Source organism: Topomyia yanbarensis, chromosome 2 (assembly GCF_030247195.1).
Source record: "Topomyia yanbarensis strain Yona2022 chromosome 2, ASM3024719v1, whole genome shotgun sequence".
Taxonomy (NCBI): Eukaryota; Metazoa; Arthropoda; class Insecta; order Diptera; family Culicidae; genus Topomyia; species Topomyia yanbarensis.
In genome coordinates, this window is record NC_080671.1 from 214,559,075 (window position 1) to 214,580,670 (window position 21,596).

The following is a 21,596-nucleotide window of genomic DNA, read 5'->3' on the forward strand; positions in this document are numbered from 1 at the left end:
GACCTCGACATCTGGTTGGTTGGCTTGGTTTCGGGAGAACTTCTCTCGCCGGGGAATTCTCCGTCGGAGTAGGCTAGGTCCATCGTCGGGGACTGGGACAAGTCTGGTGCTCAATGAGTAAACGGCGCTGAATGGTGCGAAAAGGGAGTTGTGGTGCTAACTGGCACAAAGGAGCCGAAGGGCTCGGTGAATTAGACAGTTTGAAGTTTGCCACCCAGACTGTACTCGTAGGGGAGGAGTACTAAGCCTCGACTCACAGCCAGCTTTCCGACTGCCATGCAGAACTTGCCAGTCTGTGTGGATGGTAGAGAATTGGTGGTGTGTAGAGGAATGGGGCTGTAACCCTGCGGAAGAAACGAACTAGTAAGTAGTTGAATTAGAGTGTGTGCTATGCACATAAAAACCCCTCCCCGAAGTATTACATTAAGGTAGTGCCGGGGAGGAATCAGGTTCTGGGCAAGAGCAGTGGTTTTTAGCGGGTCGGGTGATGGCAGCCCAAACCCGTTCCCTGAGACATTGGGGTTTTTGTACATTTTTCCTCACTCAGGGTTTTCCTGAAATTTTTTTTACCGCTCTCTAAAAAAAAGATAGATAGATATATATATATATATATATATATATATATATATATATATATATATATATATATATATATATATATATATATATATATATATATATATATATATATATATATATATATATATATATATATATATATATATATATATATATATACATATATATATATATATATATATATATATATATATATATATATATATATATATATATATATATATATATATATATATATATATATATATATATATATATATATATATATATATATATAGATAGATAGATAGATAGATAAAAAGAAGAAAAGAAGATTGATAAAGGCTGCCTGCCGATTCAAATGCAGAAACACTAATATTGTGACCATCAAGAATACGCCTTAATTGGCACCCTTCGACACAAGGTTGGCCTTACCAAGACATAAAACGAAGGGCGGCGTGAAAACTGCCGAATTGAGAATGACAACTGCCACATCTGATGTTGCTCCAAATATATGTGATCCAAGACTGATTTGGATAGTCCATCGAGCCAGCCATTACATAACTTACATAACTAGACTCACTGTTCTCTATTCACTTACATGGAGATTACATTGTGGAATGGCCTTTAATGCTTTCTTGCCTGAACAGGACATTCCACAAAGTTTGCCGAACCAGGAAATAAACAAATACATCTGTTGCTGCCGGTGATACAAGCCCATGTGACGATTCTAGAAGTTTCGGATACTGGTCCGTGGTATTTCGTGTTAGTGGTAGCATGTTCTGGATCTAATCAGTGCTGGCGGTAGCATGGATTATTACAGATTGTTTTTTTTTTTGTTTCCAGCTTTAGCCACCGTTCGATTCTATTTACAGGTTTTGGTTGATGTTGTTCGTTGAATATTAATAATAATATTCTTCAGCTATCCTCATAAATTTAAGCCCGTTCGCTACACGGTCGCGGGACTATCCAAATATAACAGTCCACTAACATTTTAACAGTCTCACAAGCGTGAAGCGAACGAGCTTAACGAGCTTGACGATGGTTGAGAAAATAGTTGGCTGAAAAGTTAACTACAGAAATAGTTTTACTATTAATATTACCCGAACATTAACTAATAAACCCTGTAAACATTATTACAGATTACACAATGTTATGTTAGCAAAACGTGTTGTTTCGAATGAAGATTTTTCATTCTCTATTGGTAACGGAGTAGCAACCACGGGCAATCACTTGTGATATACTTATAAACAATCAATCACATAAACATTCAAAATGGTCAACATAGTTATACCTACAGTTGGAATATGCTGGTATGACGGCATATTCAATCTCATTGGTTCGAACATCGATGTCGGTTCTCTGTGTTAGTAGTTTTAGCTTAATACAACAAGTATAAGAGCAAATGTTAGTAAGTATGCAAAGGTAAGCCATTTTTTTAAATTCTATATTAAGTCTTCTGAGATATAGTGTATAGGTATAGTGAAAATTAGCTTAAACCAACCAATCTGAATTCTTAAGTGTTACTAATTGATGATGCTATTCAAATCTAGGTTAACATTTCAGAAGGGCGTGACTGCTATCGTATTCGAGAAAATCAACTGAATATATCTCTAAACCTATTGTTTAATAATACTAATAGTTGGGAATTTCATCATAAGCTGAAATACGTATGACAAACGAAAGCATCATTACAAACATTGATTTACTAGGAATTAAATTGTTTTAGATCTTAAAATTAAAAATATAGGCACTTCGCCTTTTTTGTATGTTTTTACATTCTCTTGTTTATAGACATTTTTGCCCTTTCTCTGTTCAACCTTAACAGTACGACCGGTTATGTACTGTTAAGGTTCAACAGAGAAAGGGCAAAAATCGAAAACGAAAAACGCAGTTTTTCCATATCGTGCGTTAGATCTTCATAAAAATCAATCAGCAGTACTGTAACAACATTCTACATAAGCTGATTGATTTTTATGAAGATCTAACGCACGGTGTGGAAAAAACATTCTCTGTCCAACCTTAAGTGCGCTGACTGAAGAGTCCCTGATTCAGAAGAAAATTCTCATATGGTTTTAATGTGGTACGAACAGAATAAAAGTTAATGTCATGCAAACCAGCAAATAACTTATTCTATAAAGATGGGTCGTTCTTGTATATTAAACGTAATTGTAACTTTAGAAAAGAACTAGAGAGGGCGACACCATCGCTCTATAAAAAAGTTATAGTCCTCACTTGATCACTTGTCATTGATATCATTCTAAATCCGAAAAATCTATGTAACGAGCTACAGGGTACGGTATGCGAAGTGCAACCAAGTGAAAAGGCCATACATTCGGTTTGGAATTTTTTTGATTCACTTTAAAGTGCAGAATGTGTAAAAATAATAAAAACTAATTCACTTTTGCTGGATATGACCACCTTTTACTTTGACTATGGCCTTGAGACTTTATTGACTTTATTGCGATCAAACACTAGCATTTCATCGTTCTTAGACCATTTGCGTTATTAGATTGGTTCTTGAGAACGAAGCAAAGTTGTTGATGCCGAATTATACGCACTCCTAGGCAGAGAAATTAATGATTTTGTGAGATACCCTTCTAAATAGAGTAAAAATAGGTACTTTCCAATGATGAAGCAAAAAATCTCCCGAGTAACAAAAAACACACAATATACACTTTTGTAAAAAAAAAAATCGTTTGCATAGATCGTTATGGGACTGACATGCGTAGAATTTTCCGGTTTCCGTTCGATTTCTCGGCATAACAGTCCCACTTAACATTTTTCGTAAAAACTAACGTTTATTGGATCTCTATAATTTTTGCGTTGTTTATATTCATTATAAGCTTCCAAATGTATACATTACATTTTTATTATACACGACATGACAACTATATACAAGAATAGAAATCATTATTCGAGTTCTAAAACTTTGTAAAAGAAAAAACAGCCACATTAATATTACATTGAAAAAAAAGGTGCGAAATCGGCAAAGTCCCAAAAAGTGGATTTTTATAAATAAAAATTTTTCTTGATAACATAAAATCTCGACGCAGAACTGGGCGATTCTAGCCACATCGCCCACCGTAGACTTCTTTTGTTGGCAAAACGACTCGCAAAGGATCATCAACTGTATAACGATTATAAGAAGTTCATGAAGGAATATATTGATATGGGCCATATGGAAAAAATTGAGACGTTCAATCCAACAGAATTACAGTCAGGACCGAATTATTTTATGCCACATCATGCTGTCACGAGCCCAAATAGTAGTACGACGAAATTAAGGGTCGTTTTCGATGCTTCGGCTAAATCCGGCAACGGAAAATCACTAAATGACCCACTGATGGTAGGACCAACTCTGCAGCCAGGTCTAATCGATACACTACTTCGCTTCCGAACGTACAAAGTTGCTGTTACTTCAGATGTATCGAAAATGTTTAGACAAATTTCGGTACGTAAGGAAGATCGTCGATTCCATCAGATTCTGTGGAGGTCCAGTATCGATGACGAAATCAACGTTTACCAGCTTACAACGGTTACATATGGTACGGCAAGCGCACCGTTTCTGGCTACTCGAACCTTAATGCAGATGTGCGACGATGAAGCAGAAGGATTCCCGCTTGCAGCAAAATTTGGCAAGAAACCGGTGTACGTGGATGATGCGCTATTTGGCGCGGACACTGTCGACGAAGCGCTCGAGATAAAGAAACAACTAAAGAAACAACTATGAATGCAAAGGCTTAGACAGGAGTAAGCTATGTCGTCGATGCGGCGAGGAGGGGCATAAAGAGCGGGGGTGCACTAAGGCATATAAGTGCCTTATCTGCACCTCTAAGAAGCAAGCCCATAAACATGCTATGGGCGGACCTTCGTGTCCCTTCGGCGAGTTAAATAAGAAGAAGCCGTGAGAGTCACACAGCTAAATCTTAACCATTGTGCAGCAGCCCAACAGCTGCTGTGGCAGTCGGTCTCGGAGTCGAGGACAGATGTCGCCCTCTTATCAGACCCGTACAGCATCCCTGCCGGCAACGGCAATTGGGTGTCGGACGGGTCTGGAATGGTGGCAATCTGTACAACGGGAAGGTTCCCGGTTCAAGAGGTAATACACCCCTCCGCCGAGGGTGTGGCGATTGCCAAGATCAATGGTGTGTTCTATTGCAGCTGCTACGCCCCACCAAGGTGGCCAATAGAACAGTTCTACCAGATGATCGACAGGCTCTCGTCGGACCTCGTGGGCCGGAAACCGGTAGTAATAGCGGGAGACTTCAACGCTTGGGCAGTGGAGTGGGGCAGCCGCTGTACAAATAGCAGGGGTCAAGCGCTAATGGAAGCGTTTGCGAAACTCGATACTGTGCTAGCTAATGATGGCTCCGCTAGTACATTCCGTAGAAACGGAGTGGAGGCGTGGATTGATTTGACCTTTGCCAGCCCGAGTCTGGCTCCAGGCATGGAATGGAGGGTAGACGAAGGCTACACCCATAGTGATCATTTAGCAATCCGCTTTAAGCTCAACTATGGTGTGCAGCATCCGAGGGCGGGAGATCCCTGTCAGGTACGCGGGTGGAAGTCCAATCACTTCGACAGCGAAGCTTTCACCGCGGCCCTGGGACTGGAGGCCAACACCGACAGTCTAAGCGGGGATGCGCTGGTAGCTGTTCTATCACGCGCGTGCGACGCCACTATGCCGAGAAAAACACTGCCAAGAAACGGTAGATGCCCGGTATACTGGTGGAGTGCCGAGATTGCAGCTCTACGGTCAGTCTGTCTCAGAGCTAGACGTAGGATGCAAAGAGCTCGCACCGAGGATGCAAGAGAGAACCGCCGTGAAGTGTTTCGAGCTGCGAAATTAGCCCTTAACAAGGCTATTAAAAGCAGCAAGAGAGCGTGTTTCGACAACCTGTGTGAGAGTGCCAACGCGAATCCGTGGGGTGACGCCTACCGGATTGTGATGGCCAAGACCAAAGGGGGCTCCTCACCCCCAGAACGGTCTCCGGACCGGTTGGCAACGATTATCGAAGTACTCTTCCCGTCTCGAGCCACAAGCCCCTGGCCACCTGCACTACGAGACAGTGCGGGCACGGTCGAAATGGTGGCTCCAGTGACGAACGAAGAACTACTCGCAGTGGCTAAATCCCTAGCAATGAATAAAGCTCCAGGGCCGGATGGAGTCCCGAACAACGCTCTCAAGGCAGCGATCATAGCGAACCCGAACATGTTCAGGCTAGCTATGCAGAGATGCCTTGACGAGTGCCGTTTCCCCGATAGATGGAAAAGGCAGAAACTGGTGCTGTTGCCGAAGCCCGGGAAGCCGCCAGGCGACCCATCGGCGTACAGACCAATCTGTCTGATAGACACGACTGGCAAACTGCTTGAGAGGATCATCCTCAACAGGCTCACCCCGTACGCGGAAGGTACGGACGGTCTGTCAAGCAACCAGTTTGGCTTTCGGAAGGGTAAGTCCACAGTGGACGCTCTCAACTCAGTGATAAATACTGCCGAGATAGCGATCCAACGAAAAAGGCGAGGTATTCGATACTGTGCGTTAGTGACACTTGACGTGAAGAATGCATTCAACAGCGCAAGCTGGGATGCCATCGCGCTCTCGTTACACCGGTTTAGCCTACCGGTGGGTCTGTACCGGATCCTGGAAAGTTACTTCCAAAACCGCGTACTGCTATACGAGACCGATGCCGGTCAGAAAAGGGTTCCGATTACCGCCGGAGTCCCGCAGGGCTCGATCCTAGGCCCGGTGCTATGGAACCTCATGTATGACGGGGTTCTGAGACTGAAGTTCCCTCCTGGGGTCAAGATCGTCGGCTTTGCCGACGACGTAACCTTGGAGGTCTACGGGGAGTCAATTCCTGAGGTAGAACTAACCGCAGAACACGCGATTAGCACGGTGGAGGAATGGATGAGCGCGAGAGGCCTGGAGCTCGCTCATCATAAGACGGAGGTAGTTATCGTCAACAACCGCAAGTCGGCACAACATGCAGTTATCCATGTGGGAGAAGTCGCGATCACTTCACAGCGAAGTCTGAAGTCTCTCGGAGTCATTATAGACGACAAGCTGACCTTCGGCAGCCATGTCGACTATACGTGCAAGAGAGCGTCGACTGCTGTTGCGGCACTATCGAGAATGATGTCCAACAGCTCAAAGGTGTGCGCCAGTAGACGTAGGTTACTGGCAGGCGTTGCCGTATCTATCCTCAGGTACGGCGGCCCGTCATGGTCAAGAGCACTGAGGGTAACCAGTTACCTACAGAAACTGGAGAGCACCTACCGCGTGATGTGCCTCAGAGTGATATCTGCCTACCGCACGGTATCACACGATGCATCCTGCGTGATAGCGAGCATGATGCCAGTCGGGCTGGTCATTCGGGAAGATGAGGAGTGCTTTGAGCTACGTGGAAATAGGGGAGCCCGCGAGCGCACCAGGGTGACCTCGGTCGCCAGATGGCAGCGTGAGTGGGACAACTCCTCGAAAGGTAGGTGGACCCACCGGCTGATACCTAGCATATCGAGCTGGGTGGGAAGACCCCATGGGGAAGTTCACTTCCACCTGACACAATTCCTGTCAGGCCATGGCTGTTTCCGTCAGTACCTCCACAGGTTCGGACACGCGGAGGTCCCAGTCTGCCCGGACTGCCCAGGTGTAGATGAAACTGCCGAGCACATACTGTTCGTATGTCATCGGTTCGACGTCGAAAGAAGAGCAATGCTTGACGTCTGTGGCTGGGACACAACCCCGGATACCCTTATCCAGCGGATGTGTCAAACGGTGGAGAAGTGGAACGCAGTCTCGGCTGCTACCATCCAGATTGCCAGTAGGCTACAGGTAATCTGGCGAACCGAGCAGCAGACGGCGGGCACGGCTAACTAGTGATTGGTTAGTTGGAGCGAAAAAGGCCAAGCGCAAAATAAGAGAGTGAATGGTCTGTTCATGCCGAGGTAGGTTGGCGCAGCGAATGGCAACCGCGTAAGGGGTAAACCCAGCCACCCCGAAGCAAGACAGAAGAGTGAGTGTATAGGCGTATAAGTGGACTGCCTCATGCCAAGACGGGAGGGTCGTAGCGTAGTATGTTGGGACTTAGCTATCGATGCCTCATGGCGTGGCAGAGGAGTGAAAGGGTGAGCATCCAAGTCAGTCTCACACTGCATGTTAAGGGTGAGCATAAAAGTCAGCCTCACAGGTTGGTTGCAAGCAAGGAATGAAAAAGGTGAGCACAAAAGTCAGCCTCGCATGGTATGTCAGAAGTGGGGCCTAAGAAAAATGTCCCACATGGGATGCCAGAGGGAGTGACAAAGGTACAATAGAGTGGCACGATTGAGAGTGAATCAGGTGATAGGGTGAGCACCCAAGTCAGCCTCACATGTATGGGTAGGGCGAGCACAAAAGTAAGCCTAGCAAGGAATGAGTAAGGTGAGCACACAAGTCAGCCTCGCATGGAACGTAAAAGGTGAGCACAAAAGTCAGCCTCATGTGGGAGTGTTTGAGAGCGAATCAAAGTGTGATTGAGAGAGCACCCAAGTAAGCCTCATACAGGATGTATGATCGCGTGAGTGAGAGTGAATGAGTACACTTAGTACAGCCATCCCCCCAGAAGTAATACCGAGAGGTAGTTCCTGGGAGGAATGATGGCGGAGCCCAATGGAGTTTAGTCGGTATTAATGGCTGGTCACCATTCGAGCCCGACACGCCCCCAGTGCACCCCGTGTGGTAGATTGGACCCTACCGTTAGCACGTGTACTGGGCTAGGACATAAAGGTCTTCTCCATTGTAAAAAAAAAAAAAAAAAGAAACAACTAGTGGGAATGTTTGGAAAGGCAGGCTTCGAGTTGCACAAGTGGTGTTCAAATCGTAAAGAAGTGCTGGCTGATTTGTCGGAAGAGAAGCTGGAAAAGAAGGTGCTATTCAGCGATGAAGGTCGTACCAAAACTCTCGGGTTAACTTGGCAACCCAGCGAGGACGTTTTCAGTTTCGACGTATTGTCTTTTGCTTCCAACGAACGAGTATCGACCAAACGCACAGTTCTGTCGGATATATCAAAATTATTTGACCCTCTAGGACTAGCAGGGCCAGTCGTTATGACTGGAAAACTAATTATGCAAGAACTATGGCAAACAAAACGGAAGTGGGACGAGCCACTTGAACCACAGTTGGAAAAATCGTTGAACGAGTATCGACGTCAGCTGCAGGAAATGAAAACCATTCGAATAAGCAGGTGTGTGCTTCCTCTTCCAGATACAGTATTTGTCGAATTGGTGGGGTTCTGCGATGCATCACAAAAGGGTTACGGGGCATGTGTGTATTTAAGGTCTCGAAATACGCAAGGTCAAATTTCAATTCGTTTGTTGTGCTCCAAATCTCGTGTCGCACCCCTAAAGGCAAATCGAGCCACGATTCCGCGCCTAGAACTGTGTGGAGCACTTTTGCTCGCTCAATTAGTAGAAAGTGTCAAACGATCACTAGCAAACATCGACCGTGCTTTACTTTGGTCCGACTCTACTATCGCGCTCAGTTGGATCAACACTTGTCCCAGTAAGCTGGATGTTTTCGTTTCGAATCGTGTTGCAAAGATCCAGAGATTGACCAGTTCTGGAGATTGGTCTCACGTCGGCACGCACGATAATCCAGCGGATTATTATGCCAATCGAACTAGGGTCATCTAAACTATGGTGGCAAGGAGCACAATTCCTGCGGGACGGGAATAGTACTTGGCCAAAGGGAGTCCAATTGATTGCCCCAGAAGAATTGCCTGAACTGATCACAGTAACTGCCATGTCGGTGGTAGTGGAGAAGCTCCAACTGTTCGACAACTGCAGCAAGTACAATACCATGCTTCGGGTCATCGCGCGCATCAAGCGCTTGTTCCAGAATCGTCGTCGTGGTCCACTTAATCAGTATCAAGGAGAACTAACAGCGGAAGAGATCCGACATGCAAGGCTCACCATCGTTCGATTCGTCCAGGAGGAGAGCTTTCCGGAAGCATTCTCCCAACTACGAAAGCAAGTAAAGTTGAAGAACCATTCGCTAATGCCACTCTCTCCATTCGTAGACAATCATGGCGTGCTTAGGGTGGGAGGTCGCCTGTCGAAGTCGTCATGCTCATTCGACACGAAACACCAGATGATCCTACCGAAGAATCATCCCTTCACAACCGCAGTCATCCGATCTGTGCACGAGTCCAATATGCACGCCGGGATTCAAATCACGTTAACAGCAACTAGAAGAGAGTTTTGGATAATCAGAGGTAGAAGCACGGTGAAGAAAATTCTGAAGGATTGTGTTGTCTGCTTCAAGAGCAATCCCCGCCCTATTCAGCAGTATATGGGGGATTTGCCGGCTTGCCGCTTGGAAGGCCAATATCCGTTTTACCGAATCGGAATCGATCTTTGTGGACCAGTGTACTTGAAGCAGCGAAACAAACGATCGACCGCAGCCTTTTTAGCGTCGTTCGATCGTTTCACCGGCTGCCGTGGAAGACCGCTTACAGTTTGGACCGATAACGGTACGAACTTCGTCGGAGCTGCTAATCTGTTGTCTGAATGGGATAAATTCTTCGCTTGTGCCGACATCCAAGACGGTATTCGACGAACCTACAGTAACGAGATCGAGTGGCGCTTCAACCCCCCAGAGGCACCGCATTTCGGCGGTATCTGGGAATCGAATATCCGTCAAACAAAGATTTTGTTGGTTAAATACACGGCAGGGGCATCGCTGAGTTACGAAGAAATGTCGACCGTTCTGTGTCGAATCGAAGCTATTTTGAATTCGAGGCCATTGTCGGACGATCCAGAGGACCCCATTGTCGGACGATCCAGAGGACTTCGAACCATTAACTCCGGGTCATTTTCTAATCTTCAGACCCCTAAATGCTGTTGCTCGTCCCGAAGTTTCGGAAAATCGCAAACACCCAAGGCAACGTAACGAGCACATTAACGTGATAATACAACACTTCTGGAATGGTTGGCAATCCGAATATATATCATCGCTACAAGAGAGGTACAAATGGCACAAAAAGGTTAATGTCGAAGTTGGGCAACTCGCATTGATTAAAAAGGACAACATGCCTGTTCAAAAATGGTTACTCGGCCATATCGTCGAAGTCGTTCCAGGTTCCAGAGGCGTAGTGAGAGTTGCTGATGTAAAAACACAGAAAGGAATTTGTCGCCGTCCAGTATCGAAGTTGTGTTTTCTTCCCATAGCTCCAGAACAGTGTATCGAAAGGCAAGCCTTTCAACGGCGGGAGGATGATTGAGACAGATCGATCGAATCGGCACCACTGCAGTAACGAGCATAAATCCGAACGCAGCCGCCAGCGTTATCGTATCATCGTTTTCGAATAGCCCATAGTGGAGATCGCTTTCGTTTAATATCTTTGTACCGAGTGCACACACGCACACTGCTGCAGCATCAGTTACGAAGACTTTATATGTTATTGTTACTTTTGTAAATATTAGTGTTTATATATGGCCACTGGTAGTATTTAGTAAGTCAGTTCCATAGCGATCGTGGAAGAATGAAGATAGTCCGCAAAATTTTCCCCGTTTAATTTGTACCGCGTGTTCCGCGTTTGAACCAGCCGTATTCAGTTTTATACAGTCGGCGAATCGGACAGTGTCGAGTCTTGCACACTGCGTGTTCGTACTCATCACCCTGTAATTCCGGAACCGGAAGTCGGGTCCATTAGAAATTCAATAGCAGCCTATGGGAACGTTGCACCTTTCATTTGAGACTAAGTTTGTCAAAATTGGTTCAGCCATCTCTGAGAAAAATGAGTGACATATTTGGTCACATACACACACATACGCACATACACACACATTCATACATACACACACATTCATATATACACACATACATACACACAGACATTTGCCGAACTCGACGAACTGAATCGAATGGTACATGTCACTCGGCCCTCCGGGCCTCCGTTAACAAGTCGGTTTTCAGAGCAATTGCAATACCTTTCTATTGAGAAAGGCAAAAAGGTGCGAAATCGGCAGTCCCAAAAAGTCGATTTTTATAAAAAAAAAATTTTTCGAGATAACATAAAATCTCGACGTTTCATGCATTTTAAAGATGTTTGGCATCAAAAATACGAATTCGATTTCTGAAATTTCATGAGGTCCCCCTTTGAAAAAAAAAATTGAGTTCCGGCTTATATGGGAATTTCATATGTGACCGGACGATTTAGTCTATATTTCCGGACCCATATAAGCGATCCGTACGAAATTTTATAGACATCTATGAGGATATTATAGCTATCATTTGGGACTAAGTTTGTGAAAATCGGCCCAACCATTTCCGGGAAACTGATGTGAGTTCGTAAATTTTGAAAGATGACCGCTTTTCCCGGGCACTTCCGGAACCGTCTATGGTAGTCAATGTAGTCAACGAAAGTTTGGTTGGCCGTCGGTGAGCTAGAACAGCAAATTTAAGTTGTTTGAGAGACATTTTAGCGAATTTTTTACCTTTTTTGCTTTCATCGGAGTATCGGTTTGAATCACAATTTGCTATGTGATCGCACGCCACAACCTGTAACTCCGGAACCGGAAGTTGGATCGGGATGAAATTAAATAGCTATTTATGGGGACGCAATACCTTTCATTTGAGGCCAAGCTTAGTCGAATCGGTTTAGCCATCTCCGAGAAACCGATGTGACTGTTATTCTGAATTTAGATACTTCCGCCGGGGCTTCCGGAACCGATGATGGTGGCCAATGTGGCCAAATAGACTTTGAATGGATGTTAGTGACCTAATACTACAAATCGAAGCAGTTGTGGTCATATTTTGGAAAAATTTTCACCTTTATACATTCATTGCAGAATTTATTAAAATCAACATTTTCTGCGTGTTCGTACTCATCACCCTGTAATTCCGGAACCGGAAGTCGGATCCATTAGAAATTCAATAGCAGTCTATGGGAACGTTGCACCTTTCATTTGAGACTAAGTTTGTCAAAATCGGTTCAGCCATCTCTGAGAAAAATGAGTGACATTTTTGGTCACATACACACATACGCACATACACACACATACATACATACACACATACATACACACACAGACATTTGCCGAACTCGACGAACCAAATCGAATGGTACATGTCACTCGGCCCTCCGGGCCTCCGTTAAAAAGTCGGTTTTCAGAGCAATTGCAATACCTTTCTATTGAGAAAGGCAAAAACTGGACTGATTATATTGGAAACGATTGCTATGAACGTAATTTTACACAATACAGCTTTATTTGTTACACCGTTTCCCTTCAGATTGCTAATACAATTTTCATCTTCAATTGCGTTTTTCTCAATTGCCAGTTTTGCAACATGTGACAACTGGGCGTAGAACGGGTACCCGGAACTATTAAGACAGTGGCAGTAATTCGGACCCCTTACTGACTTTCTGACTGTCGTGTATATTCGAGGAATCGCTATTTAAATTAATTTTGACAGCAGAATCTAATTATTTGTTTTTTTTTAGAAAGGAGATACGTGTTTCAGGGGTTCTATCACATTCGCCCGAAAGTCATTTACCCGAATGACGTTCGCCCAAAAACCATTTACCAGAATGGACCATTTACCCGAATGGACCACTCGCCCGAATGTCATTATCCCGAATACCACATTCACTGAAGCATAATATAAAATCGGTAATTGTCAAGTTTAGAGACTTTAGTGATAGAGGTCCGATTTTAATGTAATTTTAATGGGTGTATTTAACCTAAATAAACCAAATCCGAGAGCGGCAATGTGAAATTTTTAACCAAAGTTTGATAAACTGAGCAATAACAAGTGAGCATAGGCAGCAGAGCTGGTGTGATGCGGCTTGGCCGCATATCCGAGGCCAAGGATCCGAAGCGGCGCAAAGCCGGAAACATCATCAATATATATATATATATATATATATATATATATATATATATATATATATATATATATATATATATATATATATATATATATATATATATATATATATATATATATATATTATATATATATATATATATATATATATATATATATATATATATATATATATATATATATATATATATATATATATATATATATATATATATATATATATATATATATATATATATATATATATATATATATATATATATATATATATATATATATATATATATATATATATATATATATATATATATATATATATATATATATATATATATATATATACATATATATATATATATATATATATATATATATATATATATATATATATATATATATATATATATATATATATATATATACATATATATATATATATATATATATATATATATATATATATATATATATATATATATATATATATATATATATATATATATATATACATATATATATATATATATATATATATATATATATATATATATATATATATATACATATATATAAATATATACTAGCTATATGTACTAGCTGTAACCCGGTGCGCTTCGCTACACCCATCAGGACTAAACGAAATATTTTAAAAATTCTAAAAATACTAAATATTTTTGCTTTGCTCACTAAATATAGACAATGTTCTTAGTTTGACCACCTGGAGCACAATTAAATTAATTGCTCTGTTTTCCTATACACAATCGTTTGAAATCCATTGATATCATTCGAATTCGAGGTACATCTGCTCCTTTATATTTTCTAGCTACAATGGTCGCTTAAATGAAATTTTTCAACCAAAGCACAGTTGTGGTGGGTCGATATAGCGCAGTAACTAATATAATAGGCACACAAAGTTTCAATTGCAACACATGCGGTGCACAGTGTTGCAAAACGACGTTTTCACGATCAAAATTTAATAACTCCTGATCCATTGGTTTTGGAGAATGGATTTTTTCGAAGAATTTTCTAGATATAAATAGATGCATGTTTTGATATAATAAATTGAGTGAAATCCCCTAAAAGTGAGATAGAAAATTTATTTCCCCAAATAATTTAGCTAGAAGAACACTGTCTTCAGTAAAGTTCTAGAAAATATTATTGTGAAAATCTTTACTGAAGATACTAAAGCTCTATATAGTAACAGTAGCGAGATATGTAGGTTTGCTTGGGATAGACCCCTTCAAAACATTTTTCGAATATAACTTTTTACGATTACTTTTTATTATTAAGTGTCTTCTACAAAGTTGTTAAAAGCGATAAAATACACATTTTTATAACAACGATAAATCTGTAGCTCTCGAAACAACAAAGTTATTGTAAATTTTCGAATATTTTTTTATCAATTTACACCTTAAGCAACTTCCTTAATCGCAAAATTTCGTAGAAAGAACTTTATTTTTTCGATTAAATATAAAAACCTTCGTCTGACGGAGACTGCTGGGTTGGTAACGTATAAAACCAATACTCCTGAAAGCATGGTGGATCGACTGAATTAAATAATTCAATACTATTATCCATAGAATTATATGCGTAACAGAATTACCATCGATTTTATTTTGGATGGAGTAGTGTATGAAATTGAAGTCAATTTACGCAATCGATTAATTCTTCAACAGATTGTATTATGTTACAAAATCATGTGGAAATGTGGTGCAAGTTATTGTTGCATCGATTAACATTTTCCCAACCCATATATCTAACTTTTTTGGCGAATTAACCTGCGAAGGTGACTATAAGAATCATTCAATAAAAGTATGCACATATAGTGAAAAATTCTGTTTTCGAAACATATTTCCAATGATACGAAGACATAACGGAGTGTTGGTGGACGTGGGTAAAGTTAATTCATAAAAAATGGTGCATTTAAAAAAATATTTTGGCGATACAGAGAGTGTTAGTATATTCATTCACTTTTCGTTGCGTTGCGTTGCGTTGCGTTGTGACGATGATTTTGGCGGATTGCACACTGACTTCATCATGTTTGACTGCTGATTATCTAATAAGAGTTGCTTAGGAAGTGGTAAGTAGGAATTCATACCAATCCGACCCATATTAAAACCTCAACAGCATGATAGCCATCATTGCCGGCCGCCCCCATCTCCATCGTTCACGGGGAAGGATAAAGGATAAGGTAGACAGGAAGTGTTGATGCTCCACCTACTTAACGGAAGGACGACGATTCATCAGACTCTTCCATAGGTGTCGCGGAGTTGGTGGTTTGGAAGGGTATCAGGTCTAGGATTCGCTCCAAGCAAACGATGCGACCTGTAAAGCATATTTTATTAGGTAGTTGTTTAGTTAGTCTTCGAGTGCACGATCACTCGAAAAAGAGATGATCTTGGTTAGTTTTTGGTTATTTTTAAACTCTGGGCAGCCGGCTACCGAGAGTATACTATGTTCCCTAAACAAAAACAATTTGAACTCCACACAGCCGATCGTGGGAGTATTGCCTGGAAAAGCTAATCTTATCTGCGTAATGGGCCGGATCACTATTTATTGCAACAGTATTTGGACAGAACTCGCTACTTCTTCTCTACGATATATTTATTGGCTTGAAAACTACCAAGTGACAGCATATTATACTGGCAAAAATAGCGCGAGATGTTATAAATCAAGGAAAGTATTTCTTATTTTCCATATCGGATTGTTTGTGGAATACAAGTATACGAGCGATAATACCGAACACTGAAGGGAAATATAAAGGATTGTTAATCTGATGCACGGGCTTGTTAGCAATAACGGAGCTTTAAATTAGGTTCATAAAAACAGACGCGGCGAATTTTCAATACGTATTGAGCCGTGTTCATAGATACTAGTCAGATTAGTCGTATTGGGGCTAATTTCCGATTAACTATTCATTTTTACGGCAATGTTTTCTCGACTAGATCTGTTCGCACCCTCTCATTCTGTTCGCACCCTCTCATTCTGCGGTCTAAGGACCAAATGTCATCAATAGACTTAGAATCGCGTGGAGGCATGAGATAGGAAACTTGTAAGAATTTTGCTATCCCACCGTTTGACTACCAGAATGGATGGGAGAACAGTAATACTAGCAAATACCGACTACCATAAGAGCGGTGCAAATTTGAACGAGTGACGTAGAGTACTGCACTGAAAAAAGGACCAGGAGTGCGATTTTACGAAGTTTTAACTTCCGATGGCCCTACATTTTCTGACAAAGTGAAGTTCTTGAATGTTGAGATTTTTATTACTGTTTAGAAAAGCAAAAGTATCATAAAGCTAGTATCAGGCCTTCATGAGACCTCAAGAAGTCACTTTTGGAGGTATTCGTAAATGTAGATTTGTCGGTAGACGGTTCCAAATATAATAGAAAAATACCTAATTTAACACAACTACAGATCACTTGCAACATAAAAAGCTTTTTGTGAAATTCGACAGCTCCATCTTAGGCCAATTCAATAAATTTCCTGCATGAAAGTTTCCATTTTTTAAAAACGGTTTTTAAGCCAAAGCTTTGGAAGTTAAACCTTGGCGTGGAAGTGCCGGTATATTAATATATTCTGTTACTTAGTGTAGAATTAGATTTCGTCATTTATGGCTAATATACAACCGCCAGAAGAAACTTAAAACGTTGGTACACAATCAAGAAAGGCGAATCAGAAAAGGTATATGTCAGTGATTCACTAAATACAGACTGGAAAGAGGGTAATATGGAAAACCTTAAGGTCCGCCCAGATTAAGTCTTCGGTACGGAACAAAACCTCGGCCTAGGAACTCCTAGCATGTTGTTAGTCGCCTCTTACGACATGGGAGCAGTTCCCAGAGGTTCTATTCTTGGTTGAAATAGTGCAAAAAGATTTCAGCCCGCCGGACACCACACGGCTTCGCAATAACAAACAATGTCTATCTGTAAAAAGTTGAATTTCTTTCGATTTTGACGCATTTACCTCCCAGTGTGCGTTCAAAATGTCTAAAACTATTGATTTTCAACACCTCTAAACCGCAATAACAAACAATATTTATTTGTGAAATGTTGAAAGAAATACAATTATCTCATTTTCTATATTTCCAATTATCCGCCAAAGTACGGTATCCAATATTTTACCCATTTTCAATACCGGTTCATTGTCGACATGTCACATAACAAGCAAACCTGTTTTTCTATTGTCGCGACCGTTCGCAAACGAACATACATGTCACAGTTCAGTAAATGTACAGCCGCTTGACAAACCAGTTTTGTTTTGAAACATGTACAAATTTTATGACATGTCACGGGGAAAATGTATCGTGTCATAGTACACGCGCTTGTGTCACATGTCGCAAGAATCCGCAACTTGTACATGTCACGAGCAAACATGCGACCAGTCACCAGATGACTGGTCACAACCATGACATTTTCCAGCTATGTCTATCCGTTATATCATCTCCATTATCCTCCACTAGGTTGATGCAAGGTACCCGAAATGCTTTTAATTACGCTCGTTCCCCGTCGTCTAGTACTTCTGCTGATGTATCTCTGTGTTGGCTGTTCTTCACACGTATCAAAAACACCGTGACCGAAAAAGAGCTCTCCGATATGGTCACTGCTTCACTCGGGCCTACCACAGTGGTTGTGAAAAAATCGGTGCCTGGATAGAAGGACGCATCTACGATGCCTTTTATTTCATACAAAGTGGGAGTAGATGCAAAACTGAAACAAATCGCTTTATGCCCATCGTCCTGGCCATGGGGGATTTGTTTCCGGAAATTCCACGATGAATTTAGAGTTTGGGAGCCGCACGTTGAACGTTAAAGAAATGTGGCAGTGCAAATTGTAATTAATAATTTTGTTATCTGTTGTGATGAGTGAACTATTATGTTTTTATGTTTGTCGAATGTTATTAGACTTTAGGAATTGGTATGTGTGGCTTAATATAGGTTAAGCAGTAATCTATATGCGCTTGCCGCAAAGATGAAATAAATAAATAAAAAACCCTCTGGTTCGGGAGGACCAGTCGAGCGATTTATAGGTAAGATTATCGCTACTTGTTGGTTCGGGAGGATCGGTATTGCGTTTGATCTAGATGATCTCGTTTGTATCTCGTCGAGCGATTTTTGAGACGATTATCGCTAGTTTGCCGGTACGGGATGACCAGTAATTCGTTTGGGTGGAACGATTTTGTTTGAATCCACCAGTTCGGAATGACCAATCGTGCGGGACAAGTATCACTAGGATATTGTCTAGAAATGACCAATATTGCGTTTACACCGGATTCTGTTTTTGCACGCAATTTTTTTGCACGGTTTTTTGCACGACTTTTTTTGCACGGTTTTGCAAAATAACACGATTTTTATGTACAAAATACCTATTTCGATATACCAGTTCAATGATTTGATCATCGCGTGAAAAAAAACCGTGCAAAAAAAATCCATGCTATTTCGAGAAACCGTCTAAAAAAAAATCCGTGTTATTTCGAGAAACCGTGCAAAAAAAATCCGTGTTATTTTGAGAAACCGTGCAAAAAAAATCCGTGTTATTTCGAGAAACGGTGCAAAAAAAAATTTTGATAGGCATTTAGTAACGGCAGCTGAAAATAAATGGCATTGGATATTTGCAATGCAAATGGGCATGATCTGCCAATGTGTAAAAATCGCGTATTTTTCTATTTTAGGAAATGAGTTGTTATTCAAAATTCAAGTTATGGTAGTTGAAAATCAATAATGTTGGGCAATGGTTTTTATAGGATTGTATGCTTTTTAGATATCATCAAATAATATTCCGGTTCATATATTACATCGCATTGGCAATGGAGCAATTGCTATATGGCCAAGTTCCCCCGGGTAGTGCCACTACACAAAGTATATTAATTTTGCTTGTTCAGTTTGATAAGCTAGAAACTGATAGCGGAGATTTTAATATGCAGGGATACGCAATACGTATTGTTTGGTCTGAGTAGATAACGACTGATGTTTCTTTTTATCAACCAATTAGTGATCTCTGATTAAATAGAGCTTTCAAAGAGTTAGGGACAGGCACAAGTCTATTTTTTTAACTGAGATGGGACAAGTTGGTGCTAGACCTGTGGCCTTCGTCTGGTATGATCCATTCTCGTTGGTACGGATGTGTTCATGACTGGTTTGTGGATGAGTGGTCCTACTTACAAGTGAATTGATCACTTCGCTTGGGTGGAGATATACGTGACTTCTTCTAGCTGTCGAGCTTGGATATGTTAGCTGGTTCCAATAAGATATGCAGGACTGGCACCAACGAGAATGTTGATTGTTTCACTCGAGCTTTGGTTCTTGGAAATAACAAATCGCTTCCTCGGTGTGATATGTTCGAATTGAATGCTCAGTGGTTGAAATGTCCATTCGGTTCGAGAAGATTGAGTCGCTTGGAGGATTGGTGGTCTCCGAGAGCAGATGCGAATAACTCTGAAGTATCCAATAAAGGGAGATTGTATCTGTGGAACTGAAAAATATTGTCACTACTCTAGCATATTTTCCTAATGTATTGTACATCATAACAACTACCAATATCGACTATTTAGAACAGAGATTTTCAAATTCTGTTATAAGATCGAGAAGAAATATAGCACAGTTGTAGTGAATAAAGTATTTGCGAATAAGGGCCAATACTGCTGGCATCTTTTATCATAGAAAGAATTTTTAATCAAAGTGCAGTTTTAGAAATTTTAAATGCAAAGAAGAGGTCTGTCAACATTGCAAAATGGCAAATGCTGCCTCTTTTCAGGAAAGAGTATTAAATTAAGTAAAAGCCAATCAATAGGCCGTTGAAAATTGACAATTTCTGACCTTTTAATTGCGCAAGAGTCTTTTTTTATCCCTTTATGGGCAGCTAGGGCCGAGGGTGGTGGCTAGCGGGTTTCATACATCCTTGACCTGACGGACAAAGCTATGGTGCCTTGAACACAGGCAACGCAGATCCAAGGCCATCATTGAAATGATAAGTTCTGCGTTTGAGATGTACTTCCCCCGGTTGCCAGACGAATACCTGCAATTATTACTTGTTGCTTTGTGTGTATGAATCTAATGTTCAGTCCTGGGTGGTGTATGCGATGATGTATGTGTGAAGGTGTGGTTTTTAGCGTTCGAGTCCAGGAGTGCATATCTGTCTGGGTTAGCGTGGGCGTTTACTAATTGTGTAATAGTGTGATCGCCAAAGGCTCGAGTATTTGAATGCTAGCGTGTCTCTAACTTTGCGTGCATAAATTCGATTTTAGATTCGTGTGGCCATTCGCATATTCACGTGTATTCTTGAACGATCGCGCGCGGACCGTGAATATGATAATTAATTTTTAGTGTATGGTAGAGGAACGTGTTGTTTGGTGAATATGCATCATTCATTGCATCATTCTTGATTGGTCCAACTGAAGGCATGAGTCGAGAGTAGAGAATTCCGAACGTAGCTGGTCTATGATCGCGCGAATGGTGGGTTAATGCTTGAGACCGCGGTTGTAAAGTTATAGGTGCTGAAAAGTTCACTTAAGAAAGGGGTGTTTTAATGTTGGCGAAATTGCGAGCGTAGGTGTGTGTGGATGATTGAAATTGTAATGTAAATTCGCGTTTTTGACCAGGTTTGTGTTATCGCGAAAGTTAGGGGCGTTTGTGCGCTTTGGATGTGAGTGTATATGGGAGAATATGCTATTGATTGTGTTAGTGAGTATGAGTATGAACCTAACTTAAGATATAGTAATAAAAGGAAAAATAACATGCCGAATGTTTCTTTTTTTAGGTCACTAACCGTGCATTGCAGAATGCCCGAAAACTCTGAACTAGGCCTCGTCGAGTCCAGTCTGTCAGTCTCGTCCTGTCGTGTCTGGGGTTTCCAGGTTACATGCATTCACCAGATGAGACTAGCTTATGTCAGCTTACTTGTGCACTGGTTTCGTAGAATCGAGGCGATCATCGAAATGATAGATCCTACGAGTGAATGCATTTGGCCTAGTCACCTGTCAAGCATTTGTGTATTTGTGTATGTTGAGATATGTGTGGAGCCTGTAAATAATATTCTAATACGAATAATAATTTATACGTTAAAATAAGAAATTTGTTATATACTACTTGCAGTTTGTTGATCGTTCCTACTTATCTGATTCCATCAAGTATTATTCTCATACTCATCTCCATTGTTCTAAAACCTGGC

General features: G+C 41.2%; 1 protein-coding gene across 16 annotated transcripts in view; it reads left to right on the forward strand.

Annotated features, from left to right (window-relative positions):
* Positions 1–21,596, forward strand: part of LOC131682870 (lysosomal-associated transmembrane protein 4B) — an 897,979-nt gene that overhangs the window by 747,093 nt on the left and 129,290 nt on the right. Inside the window, exon 7 of one of the 16 annotated variants that reach the window (XM_058964654.1) lies at positions 1,701–1,735. The exons of the other annotated variants lie outside the window; for them this stretch is intronic. Coding sequence (XP_058820637.1) covers positions 1,701–1,720 — 20 coding nt within the window. The 3' untranslated portion in view covers positions 1,721–1,735. Of the gene's footprint in view, positions 1–1,700; positions 1,736–21,596 lie in introns of those variants that run through there. 16 annotated transcript variants of the gene reach the window in all.